The sequence below is a fragment of the Podarcis filfolensis genome (genome assembly GCF_964270895.1).
Source record: "Podarcis filfolensis genome assembly, chromosome: 13".
Classification (NCBI taxonomy): Eukaryota; Metazoa; Chordata; class Lepidosauria; order Squamata; family Lacertidae; genus Podarcis; species Podarcis filfolensis.
In genome coordinates this window covers 1,970,875-1,990,531 of record NC_139615.1, presented here as the reverse complement: position 1 = coordinate 1,990,531, position 19,657 = coordinate 1,970,875, and the positions used below count along the sequence as shown (strand labels likewise).

General features: G+C 50.8%; 2 protein-coding genes across 2 annotated transcripts in view; one reads left to right on the top strand and one right to left on the bottom strand.

Annotated features, from left to right (window-relative positions):
• The window catches only part of TFR2 (transferrin receptor 2), a 241,654-nt gene that overhangs the window by 196,084 nt on the left and 25,913 nt on the right, over window positions 1–19,657 (bottom strand). The gene's annotated exons all lie outside the window — the stretch shown is intronic.
• Window positions 1–19,657, top strand: part of ZAN (zonadhesin) — a 60,260-nt gene that overhangs the window by 27,123 nt on the left and 13,480 nt on the right. Inside the window, exons 15-26 of the mRNA XM_083580739.1 lie at window positions 1,081–1,261; window positions 3,578–3,692; window positions 3,880–3,974; window positions 5,210–5,386; window positions 8,376–8,578; window positions 8,987–9,131; window positions 11,327–11,571; window positions 12,338–12,502; window positions 13,936–14,063; window positions 15,568–15,839; window positions 17,612–17,820; window positions 18,763–18,907. Of these exons, the coding sequence (XP_083436865.1) occupies window positions 1,081–1,261; window positions 3,578–3,692; window positions 3,880–3,974; window positions 5,210–5,386; window positions 8,376–8,578; window positions 8,987–9,131; window positions 11,327–11,571; window positions 12,338–12,502; window positions 13,936–14,063; window positions 15,568–15,839; window positions 17,612–17,820; window positions 18,763–18,907 (2,080 nt within the window). The remainder of the gene's footprint in view (window positions 1–1,080; window positions 1,262–3,577; window positions 3,693–3,879; window positions 3,975–5,209; window positions 5,387–8,375; window positions 8,579–8,986; window positions 9,132–11,326; window positions 11,572–12,337; window positions 12,503–13,935; window positions 14,064–15,567; window positions 15,840–17,611; window positions 17,821–18,762; window positions 18,908–19,657) is intronic.

The window sequence follows — 19,657 nt, the reverse complement described above, 5'->3', positions numbered from 1 at the left end:
CTTGAAAGCCCTAAATGGCCTCAAAGGCCCAGTAGACCTGAAGGAGCGTCTCCACCCCCATCGTTCTGCCGGACACTGAGGTCCAGCTCCGAGGGCCTTCTGGGGGTTCCCTCCCTGCGAGAAGTGAGGTTACAGGGAACCAGGCAGAGGGCCTTCTCGGTGGTGGCGCCCGCCCTGTGGAACGCCCTCCCACCAGATGTCAAGTCAATAAACAACTATCCGACCTTTAGAAGACATCTGAAGGCAGCCCTGTTTAGGGAAGCTTTTAATGTTTGAAGTTTTTTTCTGTTTTTAGTCCTCTGTTGGGAACCACCCAGAGTAGCTGGGGGAACCCAGCCAGATGGGCAAGGTATAAATAATAAAATTGTAGTAGTAGTAGTAGTAGTAGTAGTAGTAGTAGTAATAATAATAATAATAATAATAATAATAATAATAATAATAATAATAATTTATTATTTGTACCCCACCCTTTAAAAATACATTAAAATGTCACACATTAAAAACCTCCCATGTCTTCTAAATGTCAAGTAGTTGTTTATCTATCTATCTATCTATCTATCTATTTTACTTTTAAAAGACAACTGAAGGCGGCCCTGTTTAGGGAAGTTTTTAATGTGTGACAGTGTATTGTTTTTAATGTTCTGTTGAAAACTGCCTCCCGCAGTTTGGTCAAACTCATGCTGGTCGCTTCGAGAACACTGTCCCACCATCTCGTCCTCCGTCGTCCCCTTCTTCTTGTACCCTCCATCTTTCCCAACATCAGGGTCTTTTCCAGGGAGTCTTCTCTTCTCATGAGGTGGCCAAAGTCTTGGAGCCTCAGCTTCAGGATCTGTCCTTCCAGTGAGCACTCAGGGCTGATTTCCTTCAGAATGGAGAGGTTGGATCTTCTTGCAGTCCATGGGACTCTCAAGAGTCTCCTCCAGCACCAGAATTCAAAAGCATCCATTCTTCGGCCATCAGCCTTCTTGATGGTCCAGCTCTCACTTCCCACCCGCAATATCTGGACTCTAACCACCGTCTGCCCCCTCTGCCATTGCGATGGCACCTCTCAGCCTCTCTCTCTCTCTCTCTCCAACACAGGTGGACGACCAGCGTGTTACTTTGCCAGTGTCCCTGGCCGCTGGACAAGTGTCCGTGCGCCTGAGCGGCACCTTCGTCCTGGTCCAGGCTGACTTCGGCCTCTGGGTGCGCTTCGACGGGAACCACCACGCGGAAGTCTCTGTCCCGGAGACCTACTTTGGCCAGCTCTGCGGCCTCTGTGGTGAGCAGAATGGATGGGGTGGGCGGTTGGGGGGCAGAACGGACCCCCAGGATGTGAGCGGGACCAGGGAAGGGGTTCCACAATCACAGCTGTCAACTGTTCCCTTTTCTTGCGAGGAATCCTATTCGGAATAAGAGAATTTCCCTTAAAAAAAAGGGAAACGTTGACAGCTATGTCCACAATTTGTCAGGAATGAGACTTCCCGCCCAATATTTTATTTTTAACTCTCAGAAAAGAGGTGAAAAACTTTTTCAGGGGGGTAATATTGCCAGTGGTGGTGGAAGAAAGAGCCCCAAATGGGCATGGCGCCCCCTTCTCTCCCTCCCCTCTCTCTCCTCTCCATCTTAAATCACAGTAACACCACACGTTTAAAGTGATAAGATGCCAAGTTAAGCAGTCATGGCGTCCCCCCAAGGATTCTGGGAGCTTTGGCTTCTTAAGGGTGCTGAGGACAGTGTGGAGATGCCCACCCCCACATTTCCACCCCAGAACTACAATTCCCAGAGTGGTTTAATAGTCAATCCCTCTTCCCTATAGGACCAGACTGCTGCATTCTGGACCCTATTGTTCTAGGACCAATCAGACTGCTGCGTTCTGGACCCTATTGTTCTAGGACCAATCAGACTGCTGCGTTCTGGACCCTATTGTTCTAGGACCAATCAGACTGCTGCGTTCTGGACCCTATTGTTCTAGGACCAATCAGACTGCTGCGTTCTGGACCCTATTGTTCTAGGACCAATCAGACTGCTGCGTTCTGGACCCTATTGTTCTAGGACCAATCAGACTGCTGCGTTCTGGACCCTATTGTTCTAGGACCAATCAGACTGCTGCTTTCTGGACCCTATTGTTCTAGGACCAATCAGACTGCTGCGTTCTGGACCCTATTGTTCTAGGACCAATCAGACTGCTGCGTTCTGGACCCTATTGTTCTAGGACCAATCAGACTGCTGCGTTCTGGACCCTATTGTTCTAGGACCAATCAGACTGCTGCGTTCTGGACCCTATTGTTCTAGGGCCAATCAGACTGCTGCGTTCTGGATCCTATTGTTCTAGGGCCAATCAGACTGCTGCATTCTGGATCCTATTGTTCTAGGACCAATCAGACTGCTGCATTCTGGACCCTATTGTTCTAGGGCCAATCAGACTGCTGCATTCTGGATCCTATTGTTCTAGGGCCAATCAGACTGCTGCCTTTTGGATCCTATTCAACTCAGTACATAACACCAAGGAACTCTGGGGATTTTTGCTGTGTGGGGATCATTTCAGCTACCCCTTTCTGAACCTTTTCCAATACAGTGGTACCTCGGGTTACATACGCTTCAGGTTACACACTGCACTAACCCAGAAATAGTGCTTCAGGTTAAGAACTTTGCTTCAGGTTGAGAACAGAAATCGTGCTCCCGCGGCGCAGCGGCAGGCCCCATTAGCTAAAGTGGTGCTTCAGGTTAAGAACAGTTTCTTAGCCTCACAAGGGGGTACAGTGGTACCTCAGGTTAAGTACTTTATTCATTCCGAAGGTCCGTTCTTAACCTGAAACTGTTCTTAACCTGAAGCACCACTTTAGCTAATGGGGCCTGCTGCTGCCAGAACTGTGTCCAGCGTTCCAAAAGCAGTTTTAAATAACAGCATTAAGATGCCAGCAGATTTGTTTTCCATTCCTTCCCTAATAATACCACTTTAAACTGTCACGGCTTCCCCCGGGGAATTCTGGGAGGTGTAGTCTGTTGAGGGTGCCGAGCCTCATTAGGAGACACACACACACACACACACACACACACACACACACACCATTTCCCCTCGCAGATTGAAATATACTCAGAGTCGCAAAGTGATTTCATGCTCTTTATTCAGCTCATAGTGGTGAGGAGGAATGAATGAATGTCCCCTCAAAGTATCTGCTTTATATACATTATTTACACAATGGGCTGCACATGATTGGCTAATTCCGGAATTCTACTGTAAGCCAATCAGGTTGTGGATTCACTTCTATCTGGAGCATGATTGGGTGGTTCCTGCCAACCAATCATACTGCTGCATTGTTCTAGGACCAATCAGACTGCTGCATTCTGAATCCTATTGTTCTAGGACCAATCAGACTGCTGCAGTTTGGATCCTATTCAACTCAGTACATAACACAGATTGTTAAGCCGCTCTGGGAATTGTAGTTCCTAACCAAGCACAGCTCCCAGAATCCTTTGGGGGAAGCCATGATTGGCATCACCGCGTTTTAAACGTATGGTGCGAACGTTGCCTTCGAAGGGAGCTCTTCTCTTCCATTCTCCTTGCGCCCCTCACTGCGCATTCTTCTTTTTCCAGGGAATTACAACGGACAACCTTCTGACGACAATCTCATGCCTGACGGCACCTCAGCCGGAAGCGATGTGAACAAGCTGGGCGAGAGCTGGCAGGTCCCGGGCGCCACAGACCCAGGGTGAGTCCGCCACAGTCCGAACTAAAATCCAGGGCCACAGTTTAATTTCTAGGACCTAGTTGGGGAAAGTGGGTCACAGACACGGTGTGTGTGGGGGGGGGGCTGACAAGGGAGGGTAAGGATAGATAGATCTTCTGCAATGCAAATGCCAGTAAGCCCCCTGTCCTCTGATGTGCCCATTTCACAGCTGCACCAACTCAGGAGACCCAGGAGAGTGTGACAAGGACATTGAGGACGATGCGAAGAAACCTACGAGTTGCGGGATCCTCATAGACCCTCAAGGTGAGATTTGGGTTCCCTGGAGAGGAACCTGGTTAGCAGCGTTCCCACAGGAGAGCCAGGACTTTCGAGACAGGTTGTTTGGGGAGGTTACAGGTAGAGATGGACAGATACGTCCATTTTTGTTCTCTGTGTTCTTGGTTTTGCAATCTTCCTTCTCTCCTCAGCAGCTTTTGTTTAATCCTCTTGAAAATTTGCCCGCATTTCAGTGTGACTTCTTCCTGTTGTTACGGATATTAAACTTACTGTTTTCCTTTTTGGTAAGAGTAACTAACAGACAATGTTTTGCATGCATTTTTGACCAGTGTACACATTTTTCCAAGCGTTTCCCCCTCAAATGCATTTTTTTAAAATAAAAAATTCTTTTCCTTCCAGTAGCACCTTAAAGACCAACTAAGTTAGTTCTTGGTATGAGCTTTCGTGTGCATGCACACTTCTTCAGATACGTTTTTAAAAAATGTTATTATATGATTTTTTGGGGGGGATACCGAGCTCAGGGTGGCTAACACCAGTAAAATTACAGTAGAAACAAAACGGGGATGGGACCATTTTAAAATACAGGTTAAAATGCAATTTAAAATGCAGCCTCATTTTAAAAGTAGCCCATAGATCAAAACCATAAGGGGAGGGAAACAGAAGGGTCAGACTGAGTCCAAACCAAAGGCCAGGCAGAACAGCTCTGTCTCACAAGCCTTGTGGAAAGATGTCAAGTCCCGCAGGGCCCTAGTCTCTTGTGAGAGCGTTCCACCAAGTCGGGGCCAGTACTGAAAGGGCCCCGGCCCTAGTTGAGACCAACCTAACCACCTTGCAACCTGGGATCTCCCAAATGTTGCCATTTGTGGACCTTAAGGTCCTCCGCGGGGCGTACCGGGAGAGGCGGAAGATGGAGCAAGCTTGCTTTCTGCTGCTCCAGAGGGCAGGACCCAAACTAATGGATCCAAATTGCAGGAAAGGAGATTTTGACTAAACTGTAGGAAGGGTGTTCTGACGGGGAGAGAGGTTCAGCAGCAAAAACGGGTGCTCTGGCAAAATGGCGGGGCTCTCCTTCGTTGGAAGTTGGATCTGTCAGGTACAGTTCCTGCACTTCAGGGGGCTGGACTAGAGGACCTTTGGAGTGCCCTTCCAAGTATGATTCCTGGGTCCTCTGCGAGGGAAGCACAGACCCTTGGGGACCTTACAGTAGCCCACCCGCCCCCCAGTGTGGGATCTAACTCATTAACCCTCCTTCCTCGCTCTAGGTCCGTTTGCCCCATGCCACAACAAGGTTCCCCCTGAGGGGGCATTTCAGAACTGCGTGTATGATCTCTGCGGCACCGGGGGCGACACGGGCTCTCTCTGCTTCGCCCTGCAGTCGTACGCCGATAGGTGTGCCCAAGCTGGAATTCCCATCGCCTGGAGGAACAGCAGCTTCTGCCGTAATTATTTCTCTCATTTACTACTACTAAATAATAATAATAATAATATTTTATTATTATTTACACCCCGCCCTCCCCAGCCAAGACCGGGCTCAGGGCGGCTAGCAACCAATAATAAAAACAAGTTGATTAAAATACAATTTAAAAGATGAAGATACAACATTAAAACAATTAGGGAGCAATCTCTTCATAGGAGGAGAAAGGAAAAAGAAAGAGGGGGAGGGAATCAAACTGATTCTAAGCCAAAGGCCAGGTGGAACAACTTTGTCTTACAGGCCTTGTAGAAAGAGATCAGATCCTGCAGGGCCCTGGTCTCATGAGACAGAGCGTTCCACCAGGCCGGGGCCAGTACTGAAAAGGCCCTGGCTCTGGTTGAGGCTAATCTGACTTCCTTAGGGCCTGGGACCACTAGGGTGTTGCTATATATGGACCTTAAGGTCCTCCGTGGGGCATACGAGGAGAGGTGGTCCCGTAGGTACGAGGGTCCTAGGCCGTGAAGGGCTTTAAAAGTCAAAACCAGCACCTTAAATCTGACCCTGTACTCTACTGGGAGCCAGTTCAGCTGGAAAAGCACTGGGTGAATATGCTCCCATGGCAGGGACCCCGTGAGGAGCCTCGCTGCAGCATTCTGCACCCGCTGGAGTTTCTGGGTCACCTTCAAGGGCAGCCCCGCGTAGAGCGAATTACAGTAGTCAAGCCATGACCACCCATAGGGTGCCTGCAAGCAGGTTCAGGAAAGCAGATCATTCATAGTTGAACTGTGGAACTCCCTGCCACAGGAGTCAGGGATGGCCACCAACTCAGATGGCTTTAAAGGAGGATTGGAACTATTCACAGAGGAGGAGAGGGCTAACGGTGGCTCCTGGCTGCAATGGCTCGGCTTCCCTCCTCCGTTGGAACCAGCTATGTTCCTGAATCCCAGTTGCTTGAAACCGCAGGAGGGGAGTGTTGCGTTCCCAAAGCAAGGAAGGATTGGACTCTGATTAATAGAATACACAGGAGGCTTGACCAGCAAGACTCTGGGAGGAGTGCCAATAATAATAATTATTGTCCACCCCTCGGCCCAGGTCGTTTTATTCACGAAAGAACTTTTTACACAGTGTTCGTAAGAACCAATCAGATTTCCTCTGAGCATTTCAAAAAAAACCCACGTGGGACAAAGTTAAAGTTAAAACTACAAAGAGCTAATTTGAGCATGCATACATTCTGGGGGAAATAAAACAGGACTAAAGGAGGAATGCATTCAGGAAAACCCCGGACGTCATAAAGAGGCAGGAAAGGAAGGAAGGATGGCAAGGAAACAGTATTTCCCATCTCCTTGTGAACTCTCTTCCTGGCCCTTAAGATCTATCTAAAGATTAAACTACATCAAAGTTACCTCCTATCTTTGTGGCTCAGGATGTCTGGTGAAGCAACCAGTCTGTGTTTCAGAATGCTTATACGTGCCTGTCAGGCAGAGAAAATGAACCGTAGAGAAAATGGCCAGAAATGCAGAGGCTTGTGGGATTTGATCAGAAACTATTGTCAATGAATCAAACCCAGTCAACGCCATGCTTTCATCGCGGACACAATGACTTGCTCCGTATTTCATAATTCCTCATAGCGATCCCACCTGATCACTACAGGGGAGAGGGCTCTTGAGCCCAGATTCCTGCTTGCAGGTTTCTCCTTGGGGCTCTGCGTACGCGATGGGGCTGTACGCACATCTGGTTATGGGTCCCAGTTGCTGTGATCGGGTTCCCAGGCCCAGAGAATGCAGAGTTTTTGGCTGCTGGACTGTGGCTGCCAGACTAACGGGCGTCTGGTTGGCCACTGAGAGAACTGGACTAAATGGACCCCCTTTGGTGTGATCCCACACGCTCTTCTCACGTTCTCATAAGGTAAAGGTAAAGGGACCCCTGACCATTAGGTCCGGTCATGGCTGACTCTGGGGTTGCGGCGCTCATCTCGCTTTACTGGCCGAGGGAGCCGGCGTACAGCTTCTGGGTCATGTGGCCAGCAGGACTAAGCCGCTTCTGGAGAACCAGAGCAATACACGGAAACGCTGTTTACCTTCCCGCCGGAGTGGTGCCTATTTATCTACTTGCACTTTGACGTGCTTTCAAACTGCTAGGTTGGCAGAAGCAGGGACCGAGCAACGGGAGCTCACTCCGTCGCGGGGATTCGAAACACCGACCTTCTGATCAGCGAGTCCCAGGCTCTGTGGTGTAACCCACAGCGCCACCCGTGTCCCATCACGTTCTTATACAATGAGCTAAAATGACAGCAAATCACAAAGGCACTACAGAGCCCACCATGCTACCATTTTCTAAAAGGTTGCACCGGTGGTATCTTCTGGATAAACGTTCTGTGTGTGTCCCCGCTGCTCCTTGGGACCTTATTCGTAGCTTTTATTTATTTGTTTTCGGCCATATCGCCCAAGTGCAGGATCAGACTTTGCTCAGATGAGCAAAGCACCATTGAAAGACTTCAAGGTCTACTGTGCCTTTGATCAAAAGCTTCTTGTTTATAAGTTCAAACTGCTCTATTGCTTCCTGTTCAACGTGGCTGGAGTTAGTGGGGAACAGGAAGCAATAAAATATGCTGGAGTTGCAAAATAAATAAACAAACTCTTGTTCTCTTTTTTATTATTTAATAAAATTTTAATTGGAAGTTTTATTTACAACATAACATAAACCCCCCATACAGAAATCCACCCTCATTAAACGTGAACATAACATACAATAAGGATAACATACAACAATACAAACAACCAAATAAAAGACTTCCTTTATCCTGTATCTGGCCTCCTTATTTACTTCTTATAAGCTGTTTCCTTGATGAATAATTATTAAGATTTTTCTAATTATAACTTAAATATCCACAAAGTCTCCTGCAGACATTAATCGAAACAAGTCCTGGTATGTGTTTCTCAAAGGAGGACAGTATCATTGCTTCTTTCTTTCTTTCTTTCTTTCTTTCTTTCTTTCTTTCTTTCTTCTTCCTCCAGCCCTGAACTGCCCTCCTGGCAGCAACTACACATCTTGTGGCCCAGCCTGCCCTGCCACCTGCACGGAGCCCCCCTCCCGGAACAGCTGCGACCTGCCCTGTGTGGAGGGCTGCGTCTGCAACGAGGGCTTCGTCCTCAGCGGAGACCAGTGTGTCCCCCTGGACCAGTGTGGCTGCACAGACCCCGGCGGCCAATACCATCCGGTGAGAAGCGGGGGGACCCAAGCGGGCAGTACCTTCTGGCGAGAGGGAGGGGGACAGAGGGGTTTGCCTCCTGCGGATGACCCAAGATTCCTGGGTTTTGTGAAAAGAGAGGCCTCTTATTTCTGGCTTCCTTCATCTCATGGTGCTTCAGCGAGTGGCATAAGCAAGGCAGACAAGTGTCCCTTCTCCCCTAAATACCCATTTTTGGGTCACCACCCTGTAGGGTGCAGAACCATGAGCAGTGATCCACCTGTTCTTACCCAAGGGATCCTTCGTGTAACCTGCTCCAGGGTCCTGGAAGTGAAGGTTCTTGGGTGCTCCTCAGGGTGGGGAAGGGCGGTGGGTGGGGTTCACAGCAGGACACCTGGGTCCTTTCCTCACTGCCCCTCCCCCCTCCCTGCACCTCAGGTTGGGGAGAGCTGGATGGGGAACAGCAACTGCACCCAGCACTGTACCTGTGCGCCTCTCAACAACATCACCTGCGAGGAGTGGAGCTGCAGCCCGGTCCAGGAGTGTCAGCCCGTGGAGGGGCTCCTGGGTTGCCAAGACACCGGTAAGACCCCCTTTTCTCTCCTGGCCTCCTTCCCAGAGCGTTGCGTTCCGAAGGCAAAGGAAGGATTGGACCCTGATTAATAAAATACACACAAGGCTAGGCCAGCAAGACTCTGGGAGGAGTGCGTATAATAATCCTCTCCACCCCTCGGCCCAGGTCGTTTTATTCACAAAAGAACTTTTTACACAGTGTCCGTAAGAACCAATCAGATTTCCTCTGAGCATTTCAAAAAATCCTACCACGTGGGACAAAGTTAGATCAGAGAAATACTTTTAACTACAAAGACTACTTGGAGCATGCTCAGGCTAAATAAATCAGGAATCAAGGAGGAATGCATTTAGCAAACCCCGGAGGTCATAAACAGGCAGTGAACAGGAAAGGAAGGACAGGCAAGGAAAGATAGTATCTGTCAGAGCTACCCTAGGTCCCAGCTCACAAAGGACCAACGCTGCTTCGTTGTTAAGTACAAAAGTCTTTATTGAAGTTCAGTTTCACTTCCAGAGCCGCAGCGCGCAGCTCTACGTCTCAACCATTAGACCGCTGTTGCTCCGTCTGAGTCTCCTCCCCCTTGACACCAATTTAAGATTCTAGCCTTGCTCCACCTTTTCCGCTGCTCTTTCCTCCTCTGGGTCCGCCTGCCCGCCGGGGTCTCGCCCTTTCTAGCCTCCTCTGACACTGATTCCCCTGAGCCGTCTCCCTCCCTCCGGCGGGCTTTAGGAGCTGGTTCCCCATCCGGGTCTCCTGCTGTCCCGCGCGCCTGCACATTTGAACTTGGCGCGCGCGCCTAGCCAGCAACTTTCCTCCTGACCGTTTCACTGCTGCTGTCACTGCTTCCCCCTTCGGGGGGGCTAGCTGCAACTGACCTCCCTTCCGTTCCTCCACTCTCCGATGGAGGCGTGGTCAGCCCTGACTCCCTCTCTGGAGGAGACGCTGGCCCTGACACATGTGACTCTTCCCCCCCACTACGCTCTGGTGGGGAAACTGGTCCCGATCCTCCACTGCTGTTTTGGGGTTCCCCTCTGGCTCCTTGTTTCTGGTGCGTCCCCCCTGGGACCCCCCTTGCCCTGACCATCGGCGCCCCCTTCTGGGAATCTTCTGATTCGCTGGAGAAGCTCATGGAATCTCTCAGGCCACTGTCATACTCCCCTACGCTGCCCTCGGATTCTTCCCCTTCGCTCTCCAATTCCTCTCTCCCCATTGCTCCTGCTCCTGATTCCCTGACAGTATCTGTTGTTGTTGTTTAGTCATTTAGTCGTGTCCGCCTCTTCGTGACCCCATGGACCCGAGCACGCCAGGCCCTCCTGTCTTCCACTGCCTCCCAGAGTTTCGTCAAACTCATGTTTGTATCTTCGAGAACACTGTCCCACCATCTCGTCCTCCGTCGTCCCCTTCTCCTTCTGCCCTCCATCTTTCCCAACATCAGGGTCTTTTCCAGGGAGTCTTCTCTTCTCATGAGGTGGCCAAAGTCTTGGAGCCTCAGCTTCAGGATCTGTCCTTCCAGTGAGCACTCAGGGCTGATTTCCTTCAGAATGGAGAGGTTTGATCTTCTCGCAGCCCAGGGGACTCTCAAGAGTCTCCTCCAGCACCAGAATTCAAAAGCATCCATTCTTCAGAGATCAGATAGGACCAGATCAGATAGGTGGGGATCAGATAGTATCTACCTAAAGATTAACAAAAGCTACATCAAAGTTACCTCCTATCTTTATGGCCCAGGATGCCTGGTGAAGCAACCGGTCTGTGTTTTAGAATGCTTTACGTGCCTGTCAGGCATAGAGAAATGGACAGTAGAGAAAACGGGGCACAGGCGGAAAGGCTTGTGGGATTTTATCAGAAATTATCGTCAATGACTCAAACGCGGTCAAAGCAATGCTTTCATTGCTGAAACAATGGCTTGCTGCATTTTGCATAATTCCTCATAGCAATCCCACATGAGCCAGACCCACACCAGAGCCAGCTGCGTCCGCTGGAGAACGGATCCCTGCAGCAAAGTAATGTTCCACATATGCCTTTGCAAAGTATAGTTGCTGTATGCAGGTATCAGACGAAAGAACTTCAGACAAGGATTCCTGGAATAATACCTTGTTTTGCCCTCCTGGGCTTCATCAGACGTGCATACTCTAAATAATACAGATAAATGTAATAAGAGAAGGGGGCCGGCGCCTTGTTTCCCTGACCCCCCTCCCTTTGTCCTCCAGGAGTGGCTGCCTGCCACGTGGCCGGCGACCCCCACTACTACACTTTCGATGGCACCATGGTCTCCTTCATGGGCACCTGCACTTACACCTTGGTGACCCTGTGCCACGCTGACCCCCGTCTCCCGGCCTTCAACATCACTGCCAAAAACGAGGAGCGGGGCCAGCCCGAAGCCTCCTACCTCCGCCTCGTGACTGTGGAGGTCGCCGGAGCCACCGTCACCCTGCAGAAAAGTCGGCGGGTGCTGGTAAGAGCGCTTGCCCGAATGCAGGAGGGCAGAAGCAGAGGTCGTTTGCGGGGTGGGGAGTGTCTGCAAGGTTCTTTATATGGGGGGCAGGGAGGGCTGCGGTGGAGGATGTTGAACGTCGGATGGTTCAGGACAGGTGAAAAAGAAAGTCATTCTTCACGCAGCGCGTAGCTAAACTATGGAACTCCCTGCCACAGGAGGCAGTGATGACCGCAAACCTAGATGGCTTTAAAAGGGGATTAAACAAATTCTTGGGTGGTGGGGAGATGGGATATAAAGGTAAAGGGTAAAGGGACCACTGACCGTTAGGTCCAGTCGTGGCCGACTCTGGGGTTGCAGCGCTTATCTTGCTTTACTGGCCGAGGGAGCCGGCGTACAGCTTCCGGGTCATGTGGCCAGCAGGACTAAGCCGCTTCTGGCCAACCAGAGCAGCGCATGGAAACGCCGTTTACCTTCCCGCCGCAGCGGTACCTATTTATCTACTTGCACTGGTGTGCTTTCGAACTGCTAGGTTGGCAGAAGCATGGACTGAGCAACGGGAGCTCACCCCATCGCGGGGATTCGAACCGCCGACCTTCTGATCGGCAAGCCCTAGGCTCAGTGGTTTAGACCACAGCGCCACCCACGTCCCTGCTTTAAAAGGTGCTTCAAAAGGGGATTAAACAAATTCTTGGGTGGTGGGGAGATGGGATATAGATGTACAGTAGTGAATGAATGAATGAATGAAGACAGCCTCGTTCCACCTCGATCTCTCGTCTCACCACAGATAGATGGCCAACGTGTCCGGACCCCCGTGGAGGGCCGCATTCCTGGCGTCTCCATCACCACCAGCGGGATCTACGTGGTCCTGGAGACCAATTTCGGGCTGGTGGTCAAGTTTGACGGAAACCATCACCTGGAGATCCAGCTGCCTGGGACTTACTTTGACAAGGTAACTGGCGACTCAGCCACGATGGCTGCGCTCTGCTTCCGAAGGCCAGTTGCTGGAAGCCCCAGGAAGGGAGAGTTGCTCTTGTGCTCGGATCCTGCTTGCGGGTTTCCCATAATGGGTTGGCCACTGTGAGAACAGGATGCTGGACTAGAGGGGCCGTGGGCCTGATCCAGCATCCTGTTCTTGTGTTCTTACCTGCATGCCCAGTCTCAGTTTGCATTTCTTCGTCCAAAAAGTATTGATCTGATGTGTAGAGATCCATCCTGTTCTGCTTAATTCAAGAGGGTTCTGGAAGGTTTCTTCTCTGTGTGAAAGAATATTATTGTTTAGGTTATATACCTTCCGAGAAGCTGAGTACAGCGCCTATTATGTGTCTGTCACGTAATAGTCAGGCCAGAAGGAGCCTGGGTTTCACTTTCTCTTTCTGTCTCTTTCCCTTCTGGTGTGGTGTCCTATTCTGTATATAGTGGTAAGTTTTAGACTTCTTATAAGTTGTAAGTTTGAAGTTTGCTGCAACTGGATTTTTTATGGACAGTGCCAATTCTGAATGTATTGGATTTGTGACCATTATGCTCTTGCCTTCAGTAGCAGTAAAGCTCTGCTGGATGAAGTACAATTGCCTCTGGCCTATTTTTTGGGAATCCTGCAATGTGTTTTAAAGTTTTCCCTCCATATGCAGCTCGTCACCCAGCCCACCCAGCCCTTTGACCCTCTGCCACATACACCTTCCCCTCTGAAACCCCCTCACCATCTTTTTTGACCAGTTTTGCTTTGTTTATCATCCTGAGCACCTACGCAAATTTTCCTCTGCACTTTAGACATTTCCAGTCATTTCCCAAGCACTTTTTCTTTCAACCCACCATTCCCCCCCCCCATGAAAGTTAACTGTCAGGGGTCCTTTACCTTTTTTCTTTTAAGTGCAGTCACAAACGACTCTGGGGTTGCGGCGCTAATCTCGGTTTACTGGCTGAGGGAGCCGGCGTTCGTCCGCAGACAGTTTTTCCAGGTCATGTGGCCAACATGACTAAGCCGCTTCTGGCAAACCAGAGCAGCGCACGGAAACTCCGTTTACCTTCCCGCCAGAGCAGTACCTATTTATCTACTTGCACTTTGACGTGCTTTCAAACTGCTAGGTGGGCAGGAGCAGGGACCGAGCAACAGGAGCTCACCCCGTCAATGCAGGGATTCGAACCACCGACCTTCCTATCGGCAGGCCCTAGGCTCTGTGGTTTAGACCACAGTGAAAACCTGCTCCTTAAAGCTATCAGAAATCCATGGGAAACAGGGACACTTGGAGGGCCTGCTTTTGTCTCCAAGTCTAAATGGTTTCTGGATCCCACCTGTGCCCGAGAGCCTCCCTGTTGGTTTTCCCTCTCCCTGCCGATTTAATGTGTCCTGCACAAAAACCATAACTCCCCCCTTCTTGTCCCCAGGTGTGTGGGATGTGCGGCAGCTTCAACAACCAGAGCGGAGATGACCTCCTGATGCCGAACGGGCACTTGGCCACCAACGCCAGTCAGTTTGGAAACAGCTGGAAGGCACCGGGAGACGCTGACCCAGGGTGAGGAGGCAGGGGCGTGCGATGGCGCGGCCTAGAGCACTCTGGCCGGGGAGGGCGGGGACCTCATAGCTGTCAACTTACAGATTTGAAAATAAGGGACCAGCAGCCTTGAAAATAAGGGATCAGCAGCCAAAATAAGGGATTCTCAGGGCACAGGTATGTTCAGCTTCTGAGCCCCTCCGAGCCAAAGGCAGAAAGCCCAGCCAGCAGCCAAACGAAGCCTCAAGCGGTGGTTCCCACAGCGCAGCAACCCGGCAAAGGGGATGCAGCAAGGAAAACCGTCACCGTCACTCTCCGCTGGGAAGCGCTGAGCAAAGGCGAGTCCCCAGGCAACGCGGCCGATTTGATTGGCACAAGGCATGCAAGCTCCACCCCCCAGTCGTTCTCAGACTCCTTATTGGGTGAGCAACGCAGCCAAGGAACACAGTTGGAGCCTCCCTCCTCCCTGGCCGGCAGGGAGGGAGGGAGAGGAGCTGCTTCCTTTGAAACCCGGGAAATTTAAGGGACGTCATCAATAAGGGACAGCAAGGGGACACAGCGCTGGGATAAGGGACTGTCCCGCCAAATAAGGGACAGTTGACAGCTATGGGCGGGGTATGAATAAAATTTATTATTATTATTATTAACTCCCTTGGGCTGCCTTTGAGGGCCCGTGTGCACAACGAGGGTTTTGAGGAGGTTGCCGCAGGCGGCAGTCACAAAATGCCGCTGTGGCGGTGGCGAAACACAAAATGGCTGCCACAAGGGCGACCAAGGTGATTGAGGGCCTGATGAAGAACGGTGGAGGGAGGTGGGTATGTTTAGCCTAGAGAACGGTAGACTGAGAGGGGATAGGATAGTCATCTTCCAAAATCTGAAGGGACAACACACGGAAGACGGATCACTCTTGTTTTTTCCTGCTACAGGATGGCTTAAAAGTTACAAGGAACGATTCCGACTAGACATTAGGAAGAACTTTCAAACACCCTCGGAAGGTGTGGTTCTCTGCTTTAAGTAGAGGATGGACGGCCATCTGCAAGGGATTTTTTAGTTGCGATTCCTCCATTTCAGGGGGTTGGACTAGATGACCGCTGGGGGTCCCTGTCAACAACCCTATGATTCTTTGACAGAAAGCTTTCCCCTACATTATCATCTATGTTGTATGATTAATGACGGGCGAGTTAAGTTCTTCCCAGACCAGTTCTTTCCCTCTCCCATCAGTCAGAGGGTCAAACTAGGACCTGGGAGGGAGCAGGGTTCGAATCTCCACTCAGACACTACGAAGCTCCCTGGATGACCCTCAGCCTTACCTCCCTTGCAGGGTCGTTGTGAGAATAAAATGGGGGTGGGGAGAACTATGTACACCACCTTAAGCTCATTGGGGGAGCATAGGTGGGGTACAATTTTTTAAAGTTGTGATTCCTGCATTGCTGGGAGGGGTTGGTCTAGATGACCCTTGGGCTCCGCGGTTCTGTTAGATGTAAAATGAACAAACAACACCCTCGCCCCCTCCTTCTGCCCCCAGCTGCCAGCCAGACAACCGCGAGGACCTGGAGCCTCCCTGCTCGGCCCAGGAGATGGAGCGCCTTCGCGGCCAGTGCCGTGAGATCCTGGGGCCCAAGTACCAGCCCTGCCACGGCACCATCGACCCCCAGCCCTTCTTCCAGAACTGCCTGTACGACATGTGCGAGTACCAGGGCATGGCCTCCGTGCTCTGCGACAACATCCAGTCCTACGTGGAGGCCTGCAAGAGCCAAGGCGTGGACAGCATCTCGTGGAGGAACAGCACCTTCTGCCGTGAGTCAAAGGCCCCCAAAGTAGCTCATACTGAGTGTCAGGAGTTCAGCCTACACTCGAGTAGGACCCTGGCAGAGACACATGCCCGACTGGCATGTTCCTTCCCTCCTGGTCGACGGATCAGGAGCTTCATAAGCTTTCTTCTGCCCGAACATCACAGCGACTGATGCCAACTGACACTGGCACACTTAATGATCCACAGAGTTTGCACAGTTCTTGCATGACAGACCTTAGCAACTCAGCAGTTTGCTTAGGTAAAGGTAAAGGGACCCCTGACCATTAGGTCCAGTCGTGGCCGACTCTGGGGTTGTGGCGCTCATCTCGCTTTATTGGCCGAGGGAGCCGGCGTACAGCTTCCGGGTCATGTGGCCAGCAGGACTAAGCCGCTTCTGGTGAAACCAGAGCAGCGCACGGAAACGCCGTTTACCTTCCCGCCGGAGCGGTACCTATTTATCTACTTGCGCTTTGACGTGCTTTCAAACTGCTAGGTTGGTAGGAGCAGGGACCGAGCAACGGGAGCTCACCCCGTGGCGGGGATTTGAACCGCCGACCTTCTGATCGGCACGCCCTAGGCTCAGTGGTTTAACCCACAGCGCCTCCTGCGTCCCTAGCATTTTGGCTAATCTACTTTATTTACATATAAACACACACGGAGCACTGCAACATGGCTCCCTCTCTCTCTAGCAGCATCAGAGAGCAAAGAGAAAACGAAAAAAGGACAATAGTCCCACTTCACGGAACACAGGAACACAAACATCTAGAGTCAAAACATATACCGTCATGTGGTAGACAACAATCCCATGACTGCAGTCACAGAGCAGGAATTCTAACAGTGAGGAGGCCTCACTCCAGAGGCTTGCAAGCTCAGGGCCGTTTGATGAGCTGCTAAAGGGGTTCCTCATGGAGAACCCTTGCTGCCAAGCCAGAAGCAATTGCAGAAGCAGAACCTGAAAGCAGGAATCTTTTAATTAAAGAGGCAGGGAACCTTTTTCGCTGCATGGGACTGACTTTTAATTAATATTGTAGATCCTGGGCATTGGTGGGTGGTCTGGTACTATTAAAGGTCACGGCTCCACAGAACATTTAAAGCACTATTAAAACACTTTTAACAGTCATGGGAAAGCCAAGGAAATGTATAAATATTTGGGGGCTGAAGGATACTGTGTCTGGCACCCCTGAGATCACTGGATGAAACCATGTTTTTAATTGTAACTCAATCAATCAATCAAATTGTGGAGGGTGCTGGGAACTGGAGCTCAGTGTAGTCAGCGCTCCTGATAAAATATAGTTCCCAGGGGTGTTTTTGGAGGTAGGGGTATAAATTCAATCAATAAATGAATAAAAGCTTTTTTTTGTTGAGGGTGCTGGGAATTGTAGCTCAGTGAGCTCAGTGCCCCTGATAAAATATAGTTCCCAGGGTGTGTTTTTTGGAGGGAGGGGTATACATTCATTCAATCAATAAATCAATAAAAACTTTTTTTTGTTGAGGTTGCTGGGAATTGTAGCTCAGTAAGCTCTTCACCCTGAACTACAGTTCCCAAGGTTCTTTGGGAGGAAAGCTGCAGTATAAGAGTGCTCTCAACGTAAGGAGCGGGTGCCATAGCAAACCCCTTCTTTTTTATGCTCCCAGCTGATTGCGGGGGAAAGCGACCTATTAGCACCTAAAAGAGCCATGCCGATATATTCTTCCTTTGCTGCTGTACGTAGAAAATACCTCTGTTCCTAAAAGCCGCCGTCTCCTCTTCCCCGCCTCCCCCTTCCTCCCCCTGCAGCCCTGCCCTGCCCAGCTCACAGCCACTACACCGAGTGCTCCTCTCCCTGCCCGGCCACCTGCTCCAACCTCTACGCCCCAGCCAGCTGCCAGCGCCCCACGACCTGCGTGGAGGGGTGCGCCTGCGACCGGGGCTACGTGCTGAGCGACGACAGCTGCGTCTTGATGCGGGACTGCGGGTGCCTGAGCACCCAGAACGAGTACTACAACGTAAGTGGAAGGGAACTCCCGGCATGGCTGCAGCAGCCGGCCGGCAGTCGTAGAATTGTAAGAGTTGTAACGCAGGAATCTTTTGCCCAGCATGAGACTCGAACACAGGACCCTCCGATTAAGAGTCTGGGGATGATGGGAATAGTAGTGCGGAACATGTGGCTCGGTTGCCGTCGGGCTGATGTTCCTAAGAGAAGCTGAACGAATAAATCCAGATAACGAAGAAGTCCAGATAACGAAGAACCTGCCACTCTTACAATAGCTTCTGCAAATCATTTATTAAACGTGATGTTTTGAGGTCAAGCCTCCGTTGGGCGATGGGAGAAACATGACCTGCTGAAATATGCTCGGAGTCGAGAGTGGATTTCATGCTCTTTATTCAGCTCATAGCGGTGAGGAGGAATGGAAGTTCCCCCAAAATATCTGCTTTATATACATTATTTACACAATGGGCCCCATGTGATTGGCTAATTCCGGGATTCACCTGTAGGCCAATCAGGTTGCGGATTCACTTCCACCTGGAGCTGGATTGGGTGGCTCCTGTGGACCAATCAGACTGCTGCATTCTGGGTCCTATTGTTCTAGGACCAATCAGACTGCTGCATTCTGAATACTGTTGTTCTAGGACCAATCAGACTGCTGCATTCTGGACACTATTGTTCTAGGGCCAATCAGACTGCTGCATTCTGGACCCTATTGTTCTAGAACCAATCAGACTGCTGCATTCTGGACCCTATTGTTCTAGGGCCAATCAGACTGCTGCATTCTGGATCCTATAGTTCTAGGACCAATCAGACTGCTGCATTCTGAATCCTATTGTTCTGGGACCAATCAGACTGCTGCATTTTGGATCCTGTTCAACTCAGTACATAACACCTGCCTTGCAGAGTTGGGGATGGGTCTTGACGCAGCCCCCTAACTGCCTCCCCTCTGCCTTTGCAGCCTGGAGAAACCTGGGTGACGGCCAACTGCCTCGAACGCTGCACCTGCGTCGGGAACGGGAAGATCACCTGCCAGACCTTCCGGTGCCTGGATGGGTCCATGTGCGCCCTCAGCACCGCGGGGCTTCACTACTGCCGCCCAACCAGTGAGTGGGAAGCGGCGACAGCAGGGGGGGTGGCTAAGATGGCGGAGAGGGGGGAACTGGGAGAGCAGTGAGTCCAGGGTCAGTCTATCCAGCCGTTGGGAAAAGAAGTAGTTCTCCAGCTGCCTAGGCTGGACTACCGCAATGCACTCTACTCTGGGGCTGCCCTTGGAGATTACCGTATTTTTCGCTCCACAAGACGCACCTGACCATAAGACGCACCAATATTTAGAGGAGGAAAACAAGAAAAAAAATATTCTGAACAAAACAGTGGATGTATGATTTTTGTGGTTCATGCTGTGGCCGCAGACATGTGATCGGATGGTGAATTTGGGGTGACCCAATGCAAAAATCCTGAGGATCCATGGGCTTTTACCTCCCCCTTCCCAGGCAGCCTCCTTTATCGCTAGCATCCCTTATCTCCTCCTTAAGGTCCTCCGTGAGGCATACCAGGAGGGGCGGTCCCGTAGGTACGAGGGTCCTAGGCCGCATAGGGCTTTAAAGGTCAAAACCAGCACCTTAAACCTCACCCTGTACTCCACCGGGAGCCAGTGCAGTTGGTATAGCACCGGGTGAATATGATCCCGCGGCAAGGACCCCGTGAGGAGTCTCGCCATGGCATTCTGCACCCGCTGGTCTTCCCGTTGATCATTCATTCACCCCACACATTTCAAGTAGTTCTCCCCATCACTTTCCAAGCAGCACAACATCCGTGTTTCTCTTTTCGGTGGTGATGTTGCGTTAGGGCGTTTA